Source organism: Anopheles coluzzii, chromosome X (assembly GCF_943734685.1).
Source record: "Anopheles coluzzii chromosome X, AcolN3, whole genome shotgun sequence".
NCBI lineage: Eukaryota > Metazoa > Arthropoda > Insecta > Diptera > Culicidae > Anopheles > Anopheles coluzzii.
The window spans coordinates 13,674,285-13,696,061 of record NC_064669.1 but is presented as its reverse complement, the minus strand read 5'-3'; the positions used below and the strand labels follow the sequence as shown (position 1 = coordinate 13,696,061).

Sequence of the window (21,777 nt, the reverse complement as noted above, 5' to 3'; positions counted from 1 at the left end):
CTTAGTATAGACACTAGAATGACGCTCTGCTTTTTTTCTTCTTCTTCTTCTTCTTCTTCTTCTTCTTCTTTTCGTTCCATCGCCAGTGCTACAAGCATCCGGAGTTCCGCGGCCCCTACCTGGGACCCCGGCCGGCCGAGGAGAATCGGCGCGAGTTCACCGAGGAGCAGCTGCGGGCCGGCGAGGGCCTGATCGGGCTGCAGGCCGGATCGAACAAGGGCGCTACCCAGGCCGGGCTCAACTTTGGCGCCACCAGGAAGATCCTGCTCGGCAAGTAGGGCCACGACGAAGGTGCAGCAGACGGAGCAGACGGGGGAGGAAAAACATAGCAACAAACAAACAAACAAACAATGAAAAGAGGAGTTGCCCCGGATAGCTAACTTTTCCGCCGCGAGCAGTTCGTCGCTTGCTGAAAGGCGTGACATTTTTTTCTTTTATCACGGCTCATGCTGCACACTAAAATTCTAAAACTGTATTGTATTTACAAATATGCTATTTGTCCCTCAAGCCTTCGGTACGTTTTTCTTTGTTTTTGTTTTTGTCCGTCAATGGGGAGTAAGCAAGCAATCGCATCACACAACATCAACTTAAATTATTAACTTATTTATTGAAAAGAGAAGCGTTTGGCTCTTGCTCTGGGCATTTTATAAGATCACGATAACATAAATAATACCCCCGCGGATGTCGCAAGTATTAATGCATAAGAGAAAACACAAAAAAGGTGTATGGAGAGGACCAGGGACAAAGTTCAAAACAAATTTTGGGTAGGTTTCTTTCGGCGCGTAGAACATTTCCAAAAAATCAAGAACACACCGCCAACATGGCACAATTTATACACTATACTAACACCACTAACTAAGTAATGTGCGTGTGTGAGTTTTAGAAAAAAAAAATCTAATCTATTTTGATCTTACGCCAGAACAAGTATTACTACTCCCCCACATGCTTTACTCTCGACTACTTTCAAACAAATCTGGACAAAATGGGGGTTTTTGCTTTATCGATGTTGTTTCTTGTTAATTTTTTTTTCTGACCAAAACAATAAAGTACAATATATTGCCTTTCAAAAAAAGAAGCACGTGACGACTTTTTTCCTTGCCCCGAATGCGCTTATATCACACAACGATTTTCAGATTTTTTTTCGTGCCTTTATTTATCGAATCAATGTTACTTACAATATCAGCAATTTCTTCTTTGTGTTTTTTTTTTTTTTACTTTAATCAACATACGCACGTGTGCGGAACTATCACACCAAGCGGGAAAAGAACATTGTGGGGAGGGGAAAAATGTGTTTTGCAACACACATACAAATACACACACCAGGCGGATATTCCTTATGCGCAATGTCCCTAAAACCCCGCGCGCTATTGGCATTAATGCTTCTAGGGGAGTTAGTTGTGTGTGTGTGTTTTCGTCTTCTTCTTCTTTGTGCGCGCATTTTATTGGCCCCCGAAACGGACCGCCACTGAGTGGTTGCTTTGCTGTGACTGATTATTCTCTAATAAATGTGTTATGATTGTTTTGTAAGCTTCGGTTGGCTTTCGATGGCTTCCAAATCGATATGGCTGCGACTCGGCACGACGGATTCGTCTGCTGCTGCTGTTGCTGCTGGCTAGGAGCAGCGTTCGATCGCGTGATTGTTTCGAGCAGCGTGTTTTGCATCACAGGTTGTTTGCATGGTGTAAAGAGGAGTGGTCTCTCCTGCTCTGCGACCGAGTGGATCGACTTTCAAGGACACTTGACACTTGAGTTTGCTCCTGCCGGAGCTGCACACACGTCGGTTGGAGGGAGGTGTGTGTGGGTGTGTGCAAAAGGCAAATTCGGTGCGCGCGTTTGTCTATCGCGTATCGAGGCCGGCGGTATGATGGTCATTCAAGCAGTTGTTGTTGATGTTGTGGACCGAATCGCAGTCGGCGGACGGTCGCTTTGGTGGATGCAGTCGGCGGTGACGCTTGAGCGCGTTCCAGATTCGTAGCTCTTCCCCGATCCTGCAATGGGAAGGCGAGCAAAGACTTGCATTAGCAAATGGGAAGACATACATATTATGGATTATATCACACGTTCAAACAAGTTTAAAGGCACTATCGACACGACAAGCAACGAACTGCCTGCTTGGAATATGTTCCTAATTTATATTCTGCTCCTCGAAATTGACTATTTCTCATATGATGAGGACTCCCGAGTCATACAACAGAACTAAATGTAATCTCAACTCCATCGTCAATGTGAAGCTAGTGAATGTTCAATACCAGTAGGCTCAACAATTTCGAGACATGGTAACAAACTTGGGCGGAACAGAATTCTACAATATAACCTAATGCATTCCTAAAACACAAGCGATTACTTAATACTAAGTGTCAAAGGGCTCAAAAATCGCATAATTTTAAAACCACGGATTGATTAGCGGTTAAATTTTACGTTCATTTACAGAGTTTTTCAGGAGTTCTCATAGCTGTGGGACACTTTATTGACTCTTTCTTGCAAGAAATGAACTTAATGTTATTGGGAATTGGACTCTATAGCATCCTTGTTGGACAAATCCAATACGAATTTTCAGCGAGCCTGTACAAAAAGGGTGGCATAGAGTCCCATAAGAAAGAGTCAAGGAGGTGTCCCACAACTCTGAGAACTCAGGCTCAGTTTAATCTATTTTTGTTTTCCAGTTGACTAAACAAATCGATTAAGCCTGCCGTTACTTACTTCAGTCCCAACCGGCGCAGATCGTCCCGCTCCAGATCGTAGAGGAAGTCGTCGCACAGGAAGCCCTCGCGCAGTATCCGCCGCTGGCACTCCGGGCGCTTGATGCCCTGCGCCTGCAGCCACTCTGCCAGCCGCAGATCGCCCATCTCCTCGTCCTCATCTGCCTCCTCCACGTGCTGGCCATCCTCCGTTGCAACGACCCGGTCCGATGCGCACTGTGTCGGTCGATCCGTCGCCGTCTGCCCGACCGGTGGCATCCGGTTCCAGGGTTGCACCGTACGCCGTACCCTACCACCACCACCAGCAGCAGCAGCACCATCCCCGAACGTCTCCTCCCCATCGCCAAGCTCGGGGCCGGTGCCGTGCTCGTGCAGGCAGCGCTCCATCAGTGCGACCAGCTGGTCGGTAAGGCAGCGGGCGAACGCCCCGCTCTGCAGCACCGCGCGGAACGCACCGTGGTAGGATTGTTGAGATTCCAGCAGGTACTCCTTCAGTCTTTGATTTTCCGCCCTCAGTGCCTCGACCTGTTCGCGCCACGTTTTCCAGCGCGTTTTCTTCTGCAGCGGCGTGCCCGGCCCGACGTCCGTGCCGTGGCTGCGGGCCCGCGGCTTCATGCCCCGCAGCGTACCGTGCCCGCTGGACGTGCCGGTGAGCGGATCGTCCAGCTCGTCCATTGGGTCCTCGTCGCCGGCGCCCCCGCCCTCCGCCATGAGATCGTACATATCGTACTCGCAGTCGTACGCCGAGCCGTCCCGCTCGTCCCGTGCCGCTGCTGGCGCAAACCGCCCGTTCACCAGCGGCGCACGGGCGGCCGGCGGCGCTGGGCCCGCCTGTCCGCCCAGCTCGTTGCTTTCCTCGTCGTACTCGTCGTCGTTCGGCGCGTTGCCGGCCAGGTTGGCGCCGAGCTTCGGCGACAGGATGGTGATGCCCGCGTGCACCGCACTCTTCACCAGATTCTCCAGCGCGAACATCCAGTGCGGCTTGATGTTGTGCGAGCGCAGCACCGTGATGACCGTGTTCTGGAACGCGTACAGCGCGAGATGCAGCTGCACGATCGCGATGTCGTTGAAGTTCGGCTGCTCCTTCAGCTGCGCGATCGCCTGCTCGAGCGTGTCGGTGCGTTGCTCCGCAATGTACTTGCGCAGCCCGTTCAGCAGCATCACGAGGTGGTCGCGCGTGATCGCTAGCTCCTGGTTCGCGTCCGGCTCGATCTTGGTCAGCCACAGCTCGCAGATCTTGGTGACGTCGTGGCACAGCACCTTGTCGAGCGTTTGGCGCCGCTGCGAGTCCTTCTTCAGCAGGTAGAAGCCGTCGCTCTCGTTCGCGTCGCCCGCCAGCGGCAGCTTGCTCGCGGTCGACGTCGTAATATCAATCTAGTGAATTAGGAATTAATATATATATTTTTTAAAAAAAAATCACAAAAAAAGCAAACTAAAGGAGGAAAATGCCTCTCACCTCCGGTGACAGCAAACCTCCGGAGGAGCTGCGCCGATTGAGCTGAAACACGGTCGACGTCTGTTCGGCGGAATCCATCTCCAGTGAGGGCGTTTCCGCGAGATTTCTGCAAATGCAAACGGCGAACGACACGATTAGCTTATGAGTGCCCACGACGTACCCACACAGCTACCGAATAAATGTCCACGAGTCAGTCCAACTTTGTCCGCGTGCGGTCCGGGATCTCGCCACTCCCGCCCCCCTCCCCCTCCTCCTCGACTTACCCGATGCTGCTGATGCCGTGCTTGGGCATCTTGATCGGCGTCAGCTGGAACGAATGTTTGTTTTTCCGCTCGGTCACCGACCGGCTTGCCGTCTGGACGCCGATCGTAGCGTTCAGCGGCGGTATCGATGACGCTCTGACAAAGTGCACCCGCATGGGAGAGCCCGATAACACGCGCGAGAACACGTTTTCGAAACACGTTATCGACAAATTTGTTTATTTTTTTTTGTTATGCGACCAGGCGGAAGGCCATGTTCGATATTGAACGCGTTTTTTTAAACCCCGTAGGATGAATTTTGAGCAAGCGACAAATACAAAAAGGTGGGAGAAAAATAATAGCAAAAGGCAAATACCAAACACGCGGAAAAACACACATACATGAAACGGTAAATATTTGTACGAAAAGGGAACGATGTTTAGGCAAAACAAAGAAAACAATGAAATTGTTGTTGTATGTGTAGTTGTTGTGTGCATGAGCAAAAATTAAACCAATTAAACATGGAACAACATCAACACGAAAGTAGTATCGCGTGGTAAATGTATAATTTGTAAATAAACATTATTTGATAAGAGTACAGCACGAAGAAGAAGAAGACAAAAAAACACGTGTACAGGCCGCGTGAGAATGAAAGAAAAAAAAAGAGAAAGAAAAAAAACAAGAAAAGCACAGATTATTAAGGACGAACAAAAAGGTAAAATACAAACACACAAACGGGTGTGAGTTGAGGCTTATATCATTTAGAAATGGGTCACTTTGCATTGATCCAACTGAAAAATGTTGGTTCGGATGAATCATAGGCAGTGTTGCAAAATGTCACTGTCACTGTCATAAAAAACCTGAAAAAAAAACACCCATGTCAGTTTCACGTACTCAATTGTGATAAACAGAGGTGATAATCAACACGATTGGTGTGATTAATGAATGCTTCGTGACATTTTAGCGACCAACGCTTGGTCAGTCACTATGTCATGACTTTTTTTTTACTGTGTCATGACAAATTCCGGCTGAAAAAAAAATGTCAGCGTCATGAGCTGCACTTTGTCGCGGCATGTCCAGTCGGTGAACATCCCGATAGTCATGGGAGATATGCGGTGCAAGCGAGTGGTTCCAAGAAACAAAATGAGCATGGTTTCACGCTCTGGTGCTTATTTTACTGCTTGGAACCACACGCCAAGTATATTCCAAGAATGCCGTGATTATCACCGACACAAAATGTCGTGACCAAGTGAGTAATCAAGAGTTGGGTGCTAAACAAAATGTCACTAAGCATGTGATTGGTCCTCTGACTGTTTGAGTCTTACCCCTGATCATCTTAGTTGTGTACGTCAACTGATTTGAGCTTCGTTCCAGTCCAAGCGTTCGTTCCAAGTGTTGGTAGCTGAAACAATGTTTGGCCATGTCATGACGCACTTTCATTGAGTATCAGCAATGAGCATCAAGCTACCACGGATATGTTCATTGCTTTCGTTTTTGAATATCTCGTGCTGCTCGTGACATTTAGCAGCACTGATGATAGCTTTTGTTGCAATAAATTTAAAAAAAATATATATATGAAACATATTCCTTGCCTTTTTAAAAAAAAATCCCTAACTTTTATATTGATACCGCCTATCAACCGGCGCACTGCTGCTTCAGTCACAGATCTGGCCAGTAAATTCCTCCAATTCTACATTTGTATGACGTCCTTAGTTACTGCTCCCTTTTTATCTAATAATTGTTTCATTATTTCCCAATATCGCTCTGTTTGGCGAAACTGTGGGCAATCTGTGGGTGGATTCATTCAGGTTTTCTGATATGAATTTCACACCATTACAGGGTTTTCCAGGAGTTCTCATAGCAGTGGGACACTTTATTGACTCTTTCTGAAGTGAAATGAGGTTAATGTAACAGGAATTAGACTCTATAGCATCCTTTTTGGACAAATCCAATAGCAAATTCCAAGAAGCCTGTCCAAAGAGGGTGCCATAGAGTCCAATTCCCAACACATCAAGTTCACTTCCTATAAGAAAGAATCGAGAAAGTGTCTCACAACTATGAGAACCCCTGGAAATCCCTGTATCGTTGTTCCATTGCAGCACGTCTTTGCTGTAATAGCAGCTTGCTAGATCAGGCCAAAACATGATTGGACCATCATGAGACCTAATAAATGGCAAAATTCGTTTCTTAAGGCATTCCTTCTTATACAAATCCTAATTCATGTTCTTATTCGCCACAAATTGCCAAAGTGTCCCATTTCTAAATGAACCAAGCAAGGGGGAAATGGCATAGTAAAGAGTAATCAAATAATTTAAAGCGATGGGAAAACTAGAGAATATGGAATAGTAAATAACAGAAAGCAAAGTGATACAACAGAAAAAAACAAGATGAAACAACTAATTTAGAAAGAAAGACGAAAGCAAGGAGCGCTACACTACTACAAGCAAAAGGGGAGCAAGCTTGCTGGGATGGTAAAGAGAGAGAGAAAAAAAATCGAATGTCTGCGTCACTTACTCGGTTTCGGAGCTGAAGGTGGGTGTGTTGCAGCTGGCCGAGCTTTCCTGCGTGGTGAGCGTTTTCGAGTTGTGCCGGTCGGCGGGCATGCTGACGCTGCGGGAGAACTCGCTAGCGCCCGGATGGGGCAGTCCGCTGATCGTGCTGCTGCTGCTGAACGAGGGGCGCATCTTTTTGTGTTTCCTGTTGGGGAAAAGCACATCAGTGACGTTATTTCAAATAATAATAATAATAGAAAACCCCCCCTCTATGCCACTGGTCACTCACTCGCAGAGGAACGGATCCTCCAGTAGCTCGGTGGCGGTCGCCCGCTTGTCCACGTTCACCTCGAAGCAGCGCAGGATGAAGTTTTTCGCCATGCTGGACAGCTCCTCCGGGATGGTCGGGTGCGTCTTGTAGAAGCCGACCTTAAACATGGCCGCCTGCGGGCAGCCGAGCTCGACAAACGGCGGCTTGCCGGTGGCCATCTCGACCACGGTGCACCCGAACGACCAGATGTCGGCGGCCGGGCCGTACCCCCGCACGCCCTGGTCGATCACCTCCGGCGCCATGTACTGGAGCGTGCCGGTGAACGTTTCCGTCGCCGGGTTGATGCCGGCCAGCCGCTTGGACGTGCCGAAGTCGGATATCTTCACCACGCCGCTGTACGTGTTGACCAGCACGTTGCCGCCCTTGATGTCGCGGTGCACGATCTTCTGGTCGTGCAGGTACTTGAGCCCCTCCAGTATCTGGCGCGAGTAGAACGCGATCGTCGTCTCGCTGTCCTTGAGCGGGCCCCACTTGGAGCTGAGCAGGGCGGACAGCGAGCCGCCCGGCACCTGTTCCATGAAAATTTTGAAGTACTGGTTCTCCGACTTGGAGCCCCAGTACTGGACGATGTTCCGGTGGCGCAGCTGCGAGTGCAGCTTGATCTCCTCGTGCAGCGGCTGGACGTCGTGCGTGTTGCGCTCGTACACCTCCTTCACCGCAATCTTGACCTGCGTGGTGAGGTCGCGGGCCGCGTACACCGCGCCGTACGTGCCCTTGCCGAGCAGGATGCGCTGGCCCTCGTCGTCCAGGTCGTACTCGTACTTCAGCTCGTCCGCCGTCGTCTCGGCCGCGGACAGATCGATAAAGCCCGAGCCCTGGTCGGCGGTCATCTGCAGGATCAGGTCGTAGAACGTCTGCCGGCACTGGACCGACGGGAAGAACATCTGGAAGTCGTCCGAGTTGTGGTGCACGTACAGGTAGGCGCACCGCTCGTCCCGCTTGTACAGGCTGACCGATTTGATTTGGCTCGCGAGAAAGTTGAAATCGTGCAGCTTCAGGCAGGTGCCCTTCGCGTGCTGCTGGCAAACGTTGCTGATGTCGATCGACTTCTGCTCCGCGTCCATGTGGATCGACACGTAGCTCGGCATGTAGATCTTCTGCGGCTCGAGGATCAGTATCGGGAAGCGCACCATGCTGGACGGTTCGCGCGCCGTCGCCTCGAGGAAAAACTCCATCCAGAACTGGAAGATCTGCTGCTCGATGCTGATGCCCGCCGGCTCCTCCGTGCGCTTACGGGCCCGATCGATCAGCGTGATGTTGCCGATGGTCGACTTCAGGTACCATTTCGGCGGCCGCAGCTTGAACATGCACTCCGCCGCCTGGATCGCTTTCGCGTAGTTCTCCGCCAGCACCGAGATCTCGAAGTACGTCGCCACGTTCCAGTAGTCCTTGATCTGCGCGAGCGAACCCTTCTTCCCGATCAGATTGTTCAGCTTCATGCCGATGTGCTGCAGCTCGCTGTCGGTAAAGTCCTTCCCGTCGATCACGAGCAGCGTGGCGAGATTGATGCCGGCGAACTCGTTCGGCTGCACCTCGAACGACTTCCGGTACCAGATGATCGCGTTTTTCAGGCTCTCCCGGTCGGTGTGGTTCGACTCGACGAAGATGTCCTTGTAGATGCGCCCGTACAGGCACAGCATGTCCGGGAAGTGGTTCTCCTTCTTCTCCAGCGCCTTGGTGCAGGTGCGCAGCGCCCGCTCCCGGTCACCCTCGTGGTTGCGCCGGTTCAGCGCAAACGCGTACAGGTAGTGCATGTGGCCGGTGTTGATGTAGCTCTGCTTGTTCGGTATCGTTTGCAGATCGTCCACCAGCTGCACCATCGCGTCGTAATCCTGCACGTCGCGCAGCGCGAGCATGTACGTCTGCAGGATGTCTTTGGACAGGACCTGCGGATCGTCCAGCCGCTTGCGCAGGTTGCGCAGCATGCGCTGCAGCTCCTCCACGTTGCCCGCGTGCTGGTCGCGCAGGCTGCGCAGATCGGCGAGGAACTTTTCGCGCAGGTGCGTCTTCGACTGGATCTCGACGTCCTGGAAGAGGCGGCGCAGGGCCACCGCCAGCGTCGTCGGCTGCTGGGCGAGCTGGGACGCGGCGGCCGCCGTCCCTGCCGTCTCCTCCAGCTTGAGCGGGCTGGTGACGATCGCGCCGCCATTCTCGTGCAGCCGGTACGAGAGGAACTGATAGTTGCCGCACGAGATCTTCATGCGCAGCGTCGCCTCCGTCTGCGTGTCGTTGTAGATGACGATGTTTTCCTTCATCTTGAAGCTTTCGCGCACGCCGAGCAGGTAGCACAGCGTGCTCTGCTGCGTCTGGACGCTCAGGTCGACCACGACCACGTCCGCGTTGTAGAAGTACTCGAGCTTGTTGTTGTTCTCGTTGTGGTAGTCGAGCACATCGAACGGCAGCAGCTGCAGGTTCGCACCGACCGCGGCGCACGCCTGCTGCACCTCCTCGAGGGCCGCCTTCCGGTGGCTCAGGCACGCGCTCTTCTCGCAGTCAATCACGGCCGCAATGTCCATGCGGGGGCGGCCGGGCCCGGCATGCGCACCGGCCGGTACCGCCGTGTTGCCCGATATGTCGCTCAGGTTGGACATGCTGCCGCTGTGCTTGACGCCCGCTGCCACTGCATGAGTTTCTGTGTGGGAGGAAAGAGCGAGAGAGAGAGAGAGAGAAGAGCGTTAGTAAAAGTGGACATCTGAATATTGTACTCGTCGGTTTCGGTCTTCTACGGACATTCAGCACTAATGCTTCCAAGCTGTACTTCAAACTGTTTGCAGGGAGAGAGTCTGTGAGCGTCTGAGTGTCCCGTGGCGAAGAAACATCGAACCACTGATCTCCGTGCGTTGTCTGGTGTGTCTGGTGGGGCGAGGTAATTCGCAATTATTACCACTTTACTGGGCGCGCAAGTGAGACAGCCGTATCAATGCTGAGCAGCGGCAGGATGAAGAAACCGTTGTCTCCGTCTCAAGGTAATGGTGTGTCCGTGTCTACGTATTTGTGTGTGTGGGAGCAAGGAAGTAGATAACGTAGCCACTGACCGCAGCAAAAAGGTGCAAAGACGGCTCCCTTTATCTTGCAACTTCGCTTCCTGTCTAACTGCCAACAAATGACACACACCAACACACACTCGCACGCGGCCATCCGCAAGGGCAGTAAACGGTTGCGCAAGCCACGGCTAGAATGCGCCACCGCCTGTGGGTGCAATTTTCTTTCAAACGATCAAACACCCTCAAGCCTCTCAATGCAATGGCGCACAGATCGACCCACTGACCAACACCCAATCAAGACTTGTTCTTATGCTGTTGCCGATAAGCGATGTGCGCCGAGAGGGGGCTCATTATGGCCACGCGACGGTACAGTGCACACTGCGGAGAGATCAGCGCAGGCCCAGGTCTGGTGGGCCTTGGCGGAGGTTAGATCGAAGGATAATGGCCCGGGGAGAGGTGTGCCTTCTGACACCTGCCGACACAGGCAAAACCGGATGTTTTTATTTTGCAAAGAGCTTACCCGAAAAAAAACCACAGAGGTTCACGAGAATCACGCTCCAAGAAACGAACCTTTCTATCGCACAAACGGCCCGCAGAACACTGTGGCGCTTCTCGTGAGTGCGCTTGGCTCAGTCTACAAGCCCGGGCCGGCTCGTTATCTTGCCCATTTAGCACGAGATACATAATCAAAAGTGGACATCTTATCGGGAGAAAATGCACCGCGATAGTTCCGGAACGCCTAGCCGGGGAGTGTATGTGCGTGTGTGTGGAAAGTAATTAGCATTAGATATAAACCGAACAAACAGGTGCTTCGTAATGTATCAAAGCTCCCCATGATAATGTCCCTTTGCCGTGTGTTTGAGTGATGTTTGTTTGTCGTTGCGCTTGTTGTGGTCGTCTTGCTTGCCGAACGGCTACTACTGAGACACCTCTAATTTAGTCTAATTACTGACAGGCAATTAAATCGAGGTTGGAGGTGCCGCACGGACTACCGGTACGGTCATATGATCTCCGGTGTTGGGGAGGTTACGATTTAATTAGGCCGATTTCGAAATGGATGCACTTGACCCTCTAGAGTGCAGGGGACGTCGTGTTTGCTGTAGCCATGTCATTGACACCGGGAGTTGGCAGCAAAAGTGAAGGCGCAAAGCCACCAAACTGTATCATTTCTCTGTTAGATGAATTCATGGGAGCTAAAGGGCTGGACTTAAAGTTCCCCTTCATAATCAAACCAAATATTCATCAAAGAACAACATTACATGGCCTTGCAAGATTACAGATCAAGGCGGGACATCCAACATTTTGCCCAAAACAAACAATGTACCGAATATTCCATCAGTCCCCAAATAATTCCCGTAGCTTTAATTACAACAAAGAAAAAAACATATCTTACACATTTCATCACGAGAAAAGCAGATAGCAAAATAAATCCGTAAGGTAATGATGAATGTTCTAACTTCCCCAAACAATTATTAACATCTTGAGTGCCAATGCCTCAATATCAATATGCTGATAGTCAGGGATTGCTGAATTTGACGCCTCCACGCCATCTTGCCAATCTCAATTTGGGTCTACCACTCCTCCTCTGTTCTTGTTGACGGTCTTAAAAGACTTAAAGGGCTGGGTCGTCCGTTTCCATGCGTACAACATGGCCAGCCCACCGGAGCCTGGGGAGCTTGATACGAAGCACCACAGTCAGGTCGCAGTACATCTCATATAACTCGTCGTTATAACGGCTCCTCCATTGTCCTTCCACACATACGGGGCCAAGTATCTTTCTGAGCATCTTCCTCTCGAACGCAACAAAGAGAGTTTCGTCAGATTTGGACAGTGCCCGTGTCTCAGAGGTGTATGTGAGTACCGGTACTATATAGGTACTATATAGTCCCAGCTTCGTCCGTCGCGACAGGTTCTTTGAGGTGAACTCATTTCTCAGGCTGTAGAATGACCGCTTGGCAGCCAGCATGTGAATTCTGGGACATCTTTAAAAGTTCCTGTCTGTACGTCACGCCTACGTAGGTTCTGATTATTTATTGGTAGGTCCGCTGATGTTGCCACCCTCAGTTTGGTCTTTGTCTTGTTTATCTACAATCCGAGGCTCTCTGCCGCCTGCTCGATCCCTTGGTAGGCTTCTGCTACATAGGAGAGCCACAGACCAATGATGTCAATTTCATCGGCATATGCCAGGATCTGGGTTGACCTATTAAAGATGGTTCCCGTAGTCTCCACCCTGAGCCCTGAGAGTTTTCCATCCACCTTCGCCTGGAAAGTCATAGTCATTCTAAATAGCCTTATCAATTTGACCGGGATTCCAAAAGAGCTCATAGCGTCGTTGAGTTTTACCCTGGCTATGCTATCATATGCGGCTTTGAAGTGAATGAAGAGATGGTACGTGTCGTGTTCTGTATTCTGCCATCTTCTTCAAGATCTATCGCATGGTGAAACCAGGGATTACTGACTTTAAATCTTAATATCTTGTAACAGATAGGTCCGTGTTACAGAGTTTGCAGGTCCAATAAACAACTTTCCGCTTGTTTAAAACAATCGTCTTTTTAGACTCCACTGTCTACCACTTGATAACACGTCAGATGGTGTAAGGTATCCAAGGTGGATTAAGAATACCACCTATGGATCTTTTTAATACACCTCGAAGCTACTCTGTCCAATTTAATTGTCACAATTGTCATCTTCGATTGCATAATTGTCAGATTCGGTACAATTTGCTGTGGTTATTGCATTAGTAACAAAATTAATGTTATGATTTACTGGAATATATGGTTTACTATGAACAAACATACTATTACTATTTCCTATGGATAAATGTCCTTGTAATTCCCCGCTAACCACTATTTTTTTCACCGTGAACAATGCTGGGAATCACTGGGGCCTTGCTGGGAAATGCATTTAATTTATTAACTAAAATTTTTGTAAAGTCTAGATAGTTGGGGAATTGAATATCCTTTCTTTTGGTGTACAATAAGCCATATGCTGGTAAAAATTGATTAAAATATAGCAGAAAAACTCAAAATTTCACGTTCATTTTCACTGGGGCTTTCAACGCGGGCTTAAGGCATCAACTTTTAACAGTGCGCAACAGTTTTTCACTCAACGCACTTATTTTTGTCTGTAAGTAAGTGAACAATGCTTGACACTCGTAGGAATCATGATAAATATACAAGGTATTTTAGCAGATTTATGCCAACACAACAAAAACCGTGCCGATTATCGATTTGATAATATTTTGTTTGTTTGTTTTTTTTTTTATTCAGGAGGAACGGCCGTACAAAAAGGGCGTATTGCTAATTTCATTGTTTTTGTTAGTGGAAAAACTAATAACATTCAATAAATTCTCAAGGCATAGGAAGAACTCAAGAGGAAAAACTAAAGACGTTCAATAAATTCTTTTGACTTGCAGTCAAAAATTGATGCCTTAGAGACAGACAAAAAAAAAGATGCGCACTGTCAAAAATTGGTGCCTTGGAGACAAGTTAGAGAGGTGAGTTAGAGCAAAAATTTAGCTTCACCGACTGTAATTATAAATCAGTTTTCACATAGTTTGCGCTGTATGCATGTAATAAATTTAACACTTGAACATAAGTGCTTATAACGTTCCGATCGGAAACGTTTACGATCGTAACACCGCAAAAGCCACGAAACGAAGAAATACTTCAAAACCCCTATTCCGTACACAACGGACATGACCGCGTCTCGGAAGCCTTATAGGCTGGTATGACCTCGTAGGTCATTAAGCCAAAAAGAAGAATAGTAGTGGCATGAATCTTTTATTTCCACCTCCATGGACCCAAAACTCTCCAAAAATAGGCTGGACCATTCAAAAACACTCGAGAGCAATCCCTACACAAGCATATCAACTCGCAATAGACCATATTAATCAAAACTACTCCAATTATAACCAAATATTCACTGACGGCTCGATTGATTCCAAGTATGCTGGTTGTTGGATATACTAGAAAAACACAAAATGCGCTGTAAAACTTCCTGATCACACCTCCATTTTCTCACCAGAAGCCATTGCAATACGCATAGCAGCCGAAGAGGACTGTACTGAATAGAATTCAAACATAATCTCTACTGGTAGTGCAAGCGTTCTGGCAGCGTTGGAACATGGACGTACAAAAGATCCACACATTATTTCAATAGAAAAGAAATCTGCAATAGGTCCAATGACGAATTATGCTGGATTCCAAGCCGTATAGGAATCTCAGGAAACGAACAAGCTGATAAACTTTCAAACGATGCTAGAAGCACAAACGATAAAAAATATAGATATAATATCCAGACAGGATACAAGAAAAAAAAATGCAAAAACGATATTGAACAATCTTGGCAAAAAACATGGCAACAAGAATTATCTAACAAATTACGTTCCATCAAATTAATCATCAAGTCATGGCCAGATCTTCATAACAATAAATATCAGCAAGTAATATCAAGACTGCGAATTGGTCTAAGCAAACTAACTCACAGTCACAGGATTTCAAAAGAATCCCCAGCACTCTGCAAATACTGAGGAACACACATCTCAGTCCGACATATACTAACAGAGTGCAACGGATACAAAAAGTTAAGGGAATCCTGTAATCTGAACATTAATATTGATGAAATTCTATCCAAGAACCAAAAAGAATTTAAAAAACTAATAACCTTTTAAAAAAAACATGTATACAACCTAATAATAATAATCAATTAAGATAATCATGTTGTAGATTCGACTATTTTAGAATAGTCTGACACCACTTGATAAAAAGGGCCGAGTTACCGCACAACTCACCACAGGCCAGATTTGACGAACCATTATAGTCTGACGCACCTGTGGTAGAACGTTTTAAGTTACCTAAACAACTTAACAGAGGCGACAGAGACCCAAGAGGTACAAAACCTCTTTAATTATTAAAACAGCAATTGTATTTCCACTTGCTTATTTATTGGGCGCTACAACCGCTTTGCGGTCTTGGCCTGCTCTGCGGAGTACCCGACGACCACTCACAGTCTCGTGCCTTTGTCTGCCAATCTGTTATTCCGGTCTTAATGGAGGACGCATCCACGCTCCATCTTGCTGACACAATATGGGCCTACATCGCCCGCTCGTCCCATGTGAACGATATTAATGCTCTTTGGGAGCTCTGTTGTCCAGTTCTATGCTTATAATGCTTTTCCTCTACTTTTACCCCATATTTATTTTTTTCGGATTTGATCTTTTGCTTTTTTGAGTTCATCGAAATAGTGTTTTATGAAGTTCTGTACACATAAATTTACCTATGCACACAAGAAATTCGATAGAAATGAGAATACCACTCATAACGAGTATCCCTTAATACGAGTTTTTCGCATAACGAGCAGATCTAAATTAGAGGTGTGCCTCAATAACCAAAACCGTCCGAGTCCCAATCGTAATTCAATTCATTCTAAAGAACGACACGCGTTCATCTAATAGACGTATATCGGTTATTTATAAATCATAATGTACTTAGTTGTTCATAAAAGAACGTTCTGCTCGTCGAAATTCAAAAGGTCCTGATCTGCCAAATAATTGTCGTGGTGCATCAATTTTAATGAATGAACGAATTGCCTTTCCCGTTCAGTTCATCTAAATGCACGAAGTAAGTTCACATTCATGGAAATGAACCGAATCTTAATGCCCAAGTCCAATCTAAAGGCTCAACAAATACCTCTCATCGATCTGTTGAATTGAATATTTCTATAATTATGTTTATTGCTCTGACCAATAAGAGCTTCGATCATAAGTAATTGTTTAAAATAATACTATTGCCAGGTGGAAAGGTGTCGTATAATTTTGTGAGGCACTTTCTATCAGCTAGACTAGAACTAGATATGTTTCTTTTCATGCAAACTATAGGGGAAAGAGCCTCCCGCATAACGCAGTTTTTCTCATACGGAATAGTCACTGGAACGGAATAAACTCGTTATGAGGGATTGCCCTGTAATTGCATTCGATGTGACTTTACGCTAGCCTTGAGCTGGTCGGAAACGTTTCCGATTGAAAGCGCGTTCCGAATAGCAGGTTGTGCATCACGGCTATTCCCTATTCCATACATTTTAGTTTCGTTTTCTTTCCGACCGTAGGGGGAAAGTTTCACAGCGATCTTTTATTGAGTTTTCAAGCATTTTTAACGATTATGCGATCGTAAAAGGCTTCCCGATGGGTATGTAATAAGCACAGTAAATTTAAAACAAGGCTGTGAAACTACGATGTAAACCGTCCCTCATTGAAAGAACTCATCAGACCAGAACTAAAAGGCATACACAGAAAAATGACACTAAACGTATGAGGTTTTTCATCAATCACATTAAATTAGTTGAAAACAATTCAATAAACAGAATTACGGCTAAACAGACGATAGGTAGAATTATGTAAATTGAATTTGCATTGTTGTAATAGAAAAAAATAGCCTGCGAATGAAATCAATTCTTCCATATACCAAGAATCGTATGCATCTCTTAAACTCTCGCTTGCTAAGTTTAAGCTGGTGTTGTAATAATATCAGACAAAAAAAAAGCACATCACATTACACAAATGCTATTAAACAGCAGCACGTGCTTGTTCTAGGATTTTCGAATTTTCCATGCTACGAGTGTGCCTAAACATGCTTGGTCGGCTTGCGCTCGAGTGCGGGGATGACGTAGGCCTACCGATCGCCACTTCAGAGTCCAGCAACGCAATAAATGTGCTTAGCTAAACCATCTCAAATTCAAGACAGTAGTGAGTTCGATAAGCCCATCGGACCTCGAAACATTAGCCAACCCTTCCGACGCATTCCAACTAAAACAAAGCTCTCCCCCCCCCCTCCAAAAAAAAAAACATCACAAACCGTACCCAAGCAACACTCACCTGTTTCTTCCATGTCGATCGGGCAGCGCGTGTTGAGAGCGTCGTCAGGTTTTCTGTTGCTTTTCCTTCGTTTCTTACTAGTTGCTAATTGATAATGCTCCTCTTCCGGACCAAAACGAGGTTGGATTGCGCGTTGTTGAGGAGTGGGGGGGGGGGGAGGTGGTACTGTTCTGTGTTTTGGGGTGGTGTTCCCCCCACCGGGGGAGCGCGGTTGAGATGCTGCGCTAGAGAGTCAGAGAGCTGCCTAGGCAAAATTGCCCTAACATCACACACCTTCACACACACACATACACATACACTTGCACGTGCACTAGACGATGCAGCGGGCACGATCAGTCCTGCCGACGGTGCCGCTAATATTCCTCGACGCCATCGTAGAGAACGTGCGGGTCGGGTGGGTGCTTGGTGGGAGTCGGTAATTTCTGGAGCGCCCTTCCCCGGGATCAGGCGTCAGGCACGACGCGTGTTTGATAGCGTAGCTGATAGCGGGACCCGGGTGAGTTGCGTGATTTGATGGAAGAGTAGCTGCAGTGGATCTGACTGGTGCCAGTGGTCGTCGGTCGTGACACGCGCACGCACTGGCTATGGTAGTACTGGGCCCGGTTTGTGTGCCCGCGTTGATGATGGCGAGCGATGAGATTAGGGAGCCGCTAGCCGTGCTCTACTGCTATTACTACTACTAATACTACTGCCACCACCACCGACTGTCGCTGCGTAACTGCGTCTAGTGCGGGCGGGAGAGCAGAAACCCGACCGCCGCACACAGGCGAAACCGTCGTCGTCGTCGTCGTCGTCGTGGGTGTACGTGTGTGCGTACCGATCAACGTCGCAGAATCCCATCCTGCGGGCAGGCAGATGGAAAGAAAGAGAAAAAAAGAGCAAAACGTAAAAAGAAAAGCACTGTAAGAAGCAACACGTAGAGGCGCGAGAGCAAAATCGAAGCAACAAATCTAGCGCCCCAAGTACATGCGCATATGTTCCTTCAGTTGCGTGCGCGCGCTACCCCGTTTGTTTGTGTATGTGTGTGTGTGTGGGAGTGCTCTAACGGCAACGACACGTATACGGACACTTTGTGCCCGGTCTGCCCTGCTCGGTTCGACCGTCCTCGATCCAGGGTAGCGCGGTGTGGTAGAGGGCGCATGCACGCTGTGGTATAAACAAAAATAACCTAGGCATCTCAAGTTTGTATTTTATTGTGTGATAGTCCGAGAGAGAGAGAGAGAGAGGAAGAAGGAGGTTGAGGTGGGGCGGAGAGGAATGCAAATCGTAGAACAAGCTCTTGAGGTTAACGTCACTGAGCAGCAGGAAGAAAAAAAAACAGGAATGAAACAAAAAAGGGAATGCAGGGCGAGGGGGGGGGGGTGGGAGGGGGTGTGCTAACTATGTTCAACCCGTAGCCAAGTAACTTATAAAATTGAATAATCTTGCAACAATGCTTGCCAGCAGACCGGATTCAACTGGTTGGTTGGGTGCATATACGTTGTGCTCCGATGATTTGGTGGAATTGAGGTCCTAAAGTGCATCCAAGAGGAGCGATTACGGAAAGATACTGTAGATGAGTTCAACAAATTCCAAAGGATACCCCTGGAATTCCCCTCCCCGGGAGCGCCAGGAAGTGCAGTCTTTCACCGAGTTAGGGAACGATCAGAACTTCGCTGCGTGCGATTTTGCCGCAAGGTTTTAGCATGGGATTTGACGTCAATGACAGCACCTGCGAATCTGCCGATATTAATATAAAGATATATAATTTTTATATATCTTTATAGAAGAAGTAATAAAATGTCATAATAATACCTTAACAGGCTAGAAAATTGAGAAATTGTTTTTCTTGCCGCATGCAGCGACACTCGAGTTACACGAATTGGAGTGACACTTCATATTATCAAACCTTTTATCATTCATATTTTGGCTGAAAACCGTAATATTCGACTTGCGCGAAAATCCCGAGTTACGCCAATGTTCCTGGAACGCATTATTCTCGGGGAAAGACTGTAGCCAAAACTTGAAAACTTGAAGCCAAAACAAACGAATGAAAATTGACAAATGAATAATGTTATTTTTTACGTCCCTATTAAGCCCTTAACATCCCGTCAACTTTTGGTGACTGTTTTTTTTGTCCTAGAGAGCCGTTATTATTTAAGTCCAAGAATTCAAGGTCCAAGTGTTAAAACGTTTAATACTGTCATTAGAGCTTGTAAACTAATACGGGTTGCTGAGTTAGACAAAATACAAGAGCTTAGCTGTAGTAGAGTATGTAGGCGAAGGAGGCTCGATACTTTTAAAAATAAATAAATGTAAAACCATTGGAATGATCATCAAACGTCGTTTGGAGTTCGCTTGAACCATCAAATACCGATCCAATTGGATTCTAGTAGTTTGAGGGAAGGCACAAACAAGAGAAATAGAAACGGAAGCAACGAAATTTGATCACCACGCACCAAATAGTTGAAGAACGTATGCCCTATTCGAGACATTGGAGTTCTGGAATGCATTCAGTGGAGTGAGACTAAAGGAATTGTACATGAGACGAATAAAGCTAAAACCTTGTTAAGTCTAATCTTCCCATTTGGAAAATATGGTCCTCAACCACGTTCACGATATTGGAGCTCAAAACACCCCAACAACAAAAAAAAGAGCAATACGACCTAAAGAATTTATGTGGCATGACATAAACACTTCGAACCTTGTTTAGAGCTCCAATTCCAAAACATTGAAGCTCAGAAACGTCTCGCATGGAGTTCCCTTTCCATCCCATTGCAAACGTTTGTTTAGGCTAATATTCTCCGTCATCCACCCAAAAATAAAAAATAAGAAGAAAAAAATATATAGAAACACTTCAAGCTGGGGCAGAGCTTGTCCAAGTCGAACGGCCAGGATATGATGAACTTGTTGCATTCGCGTTTCCAACAGGCTGGCAGAGAGGGAGGGAGAGGGAGGGGCGTCAGGCGTGGGTGAGGCAGACCACAGAGACCTTTAGTGGTTCCACCGTAGCAGCAGCAACAACAGAATGAAAAAAAGACGGCGTCACATTGTCGCGCTCGTGCGTTTAGTGTGTCAGCTCTACGCGGGCAGTTGTTTCGCTTTTTGTGTTGTTGTTTCTATGTTTATGTGTGTGCTTTTTTACTTTTAAATTTCGTTTCGTGCTCCACGAGGCAGGCTCGAAACGGTACGAATGGCGCGCAATTACAAACATGCACTGACATACACACATACACACACAAACATTCGCAGGCACCTAGCAAGGTTTATTTGTGTGTGCAGAGATTAACAAAAAAAAAAAATAATACACGCTTTACAAACACTGGAAACAGCTGCAAGACATTTTTTTTTCATTTCCACGTGTAAAACAGTTGGGCAGCCCCTGCCTGGTAGACGCTTCACCGCAAAAGGTTAAGGAAAGGGGCGCAAAAACATTGCATTATGTCACACGGATCATCTCTAGCGCGCTCGCCGTCCCTTTCGCACGGATCGTGATGCACCAAAAGGGGGAAGAATGAAATCGCCAACCCCTACCTCCCGTTCGGGGGGGGGGGGGGGGGTTTGGGTGGGTTTGCTGTGTCCCTGTGAGGCTAGGGAAGGGCAGACGATGACGCGCGGCGGAACCGAACGGTTACGATGGGAACGGGCAGTTCAAGAAGGGCGATTTGCTTCATTTTGATTGCAGTGTGTGGCCGTCCGCTACGGTGACGTAAAGTAGCGCCCCAAGGTCGCCCGTTTCACAGCGTGTCTCCGGTGTGTGGCGAGCGGAGCGGAAATTGAGATGACGACCCCCTTCCCTCGAAACGGAGGGAGCGATTTGTGAGGGAGCACAGCACTAGATTTTAATTACTTTGCTAGAGATTTTCACACAACAACCCCCCACACACACACTGAAAGTCTCATCCAAACAAACACACACATACCAACAAGGGCACACACATGAGCTGGATTTGTGTAAAACTAATGATCAGCACACACAGATTGATCTCGAGATCTGGTCGTGGGAGAGAATCGGCGCGTCGCCCGTCCCAGCGCGCTGCACCTTACTTGGACGTGATCTTCCCTCACTTCATAATCGAAACACGCGCAACCCCACACACAAACACACACGCAAACACACACTTGTGGAGTGGGCGGGTAAATGCAGCACACACCAACAAAAAATAACACAAGCTTACCAATCAATTGTCCACTCGGGTTTGGTTGGTGCCCGCAAAACCAAACGGCGTAGAAGTTCGTATTAAACGCAATTTAAAACACACAACTTTAGGGTACGCGCGCGCGACACAACACACACCGCGAGAGGCCGCATCGTCTTTTCCCGCTTCCTCTTTTTCTAGTTCCGCGTGCGAGATTAGCTCGGCTCGGTGGGCAGGGCTCAACAACCTTGCACCGGGGGAGTGTGGAGTAACGTGCTGTTGTGGGTTAAATTTTTTTTGCGTTGCAATATTTTTTTCTATTTTACCCGCAATTTTTCGCCCACATTTACGCAATATGTGTGCCTTTTTAATTGAAAACTAAAATGCCAGACACCTTCCGGCAGGGTTGAATGTGCCGTCCACTGGCTGCGGTGGGAAGGTATTTCACTATTTTGCTTCGCGTGTGCCAAGGTTCCGTCTCTTTCTCGCTCGATTGTGGCATACGGCAACTGTCTCTTGCTTGCACACTGTGTGGGTTGGAATGTTTACCACCTAAAAGGGGGATGTCTGTTTCTAGACCCACGTGA

The 21,777-nt window shown here is 47.6% G+C and overlaps 2 protein-coding genes across 10 annotated transcripts in view; one reads left to right on the top strand and one right to left on the bottom strand.

Moving 5' to 3' along the window:
• The window catches only part of LOC120958568 (muscle-specific protein 20-like), a 33,764-nt gene extending 32,689 nt beyond the window's left edge, over positions 1 to 1,075 (top strand). For all 4 annotated transcript variants that reach the window (XM_040381473.2, XM_040381465.2, XM_040381482.2 and 1 more), the window contains exon 5: positions 87 to 1,075. In XM_040381473.2, coding sequence (XP_040237407.1) covers positions 87 to 278 — 192 coding nt within the window. In that variant the 3' untranslated portion in view covers positions 279 to 1,075. The remainder of the gene's footprint in view (positions 1 to 86) is intronic.
• Positions 802 to 21,460, bottom strand: LOC120958527 (mitogen-activated protein kinase kinase kinase 15). Of its 6 annotated transcripts, none has more exons than XM_040381400.2 (8): positions 21,230 to 21,459; positions 17,073 to 17,913; positions 7,176 to 9,849; positions 6,909 to 7,091; positions 4,419 to 4,553; positions 4,156 to 4,261; positions 2,701 to 4,073; positions 802 to 1,988 (listed from the first exon to the last, which is right to left on the bottom strand). In XM_040381400.2, exons 2-8 carry the CDS (start codon positions 17,083 to 17,085, stop codon positions 1,838 to 1,840), a joined length of 4,635 nt encoding a protein of 1,544 aa, XP_040237334.2. In that variant the 5' UTR covers positions 17,086 to 17,913; positions 21,230 to 21,459; the 3' UTR covers positions 802 to 1,837. The 6 variants fall into 6 exon arrangements, with proteins under 6 accessions (XP_040237334.2, XP_040237341.2, XP_049463531.1 ...); XM_040381407.2 differs by lacking the exon at positions 21,230 to 21,459 and adding an exon at positions 20,975 to 21,203; XM_049607574.1 differs by lacking the exon at positions 21,230 to 21,459 and adding an exon at positions 21,030 to 21,203.
• Positions 21,461 to 21,777: the final 317 nt, after the last annotated feature.

Coding starts and splice junctions, on each gene's coding strand:
- LOC120958527 (XM_040381400.2), bottom strand. Junction 4,262..4,418: donor CACGGCATCAGCAGCATCGG/GTAAGTCGAGGA, acceptor TTGCATTTGCAG/AAATCTCGCGGAAACGCCCT. Junction 4,074..4,155: donor GAGGTTTGCTGTCACCGGAG/GTGAGAGGCATT, acceptor CTAATTCACTAG/ATTGATATTACGACGTCGAC.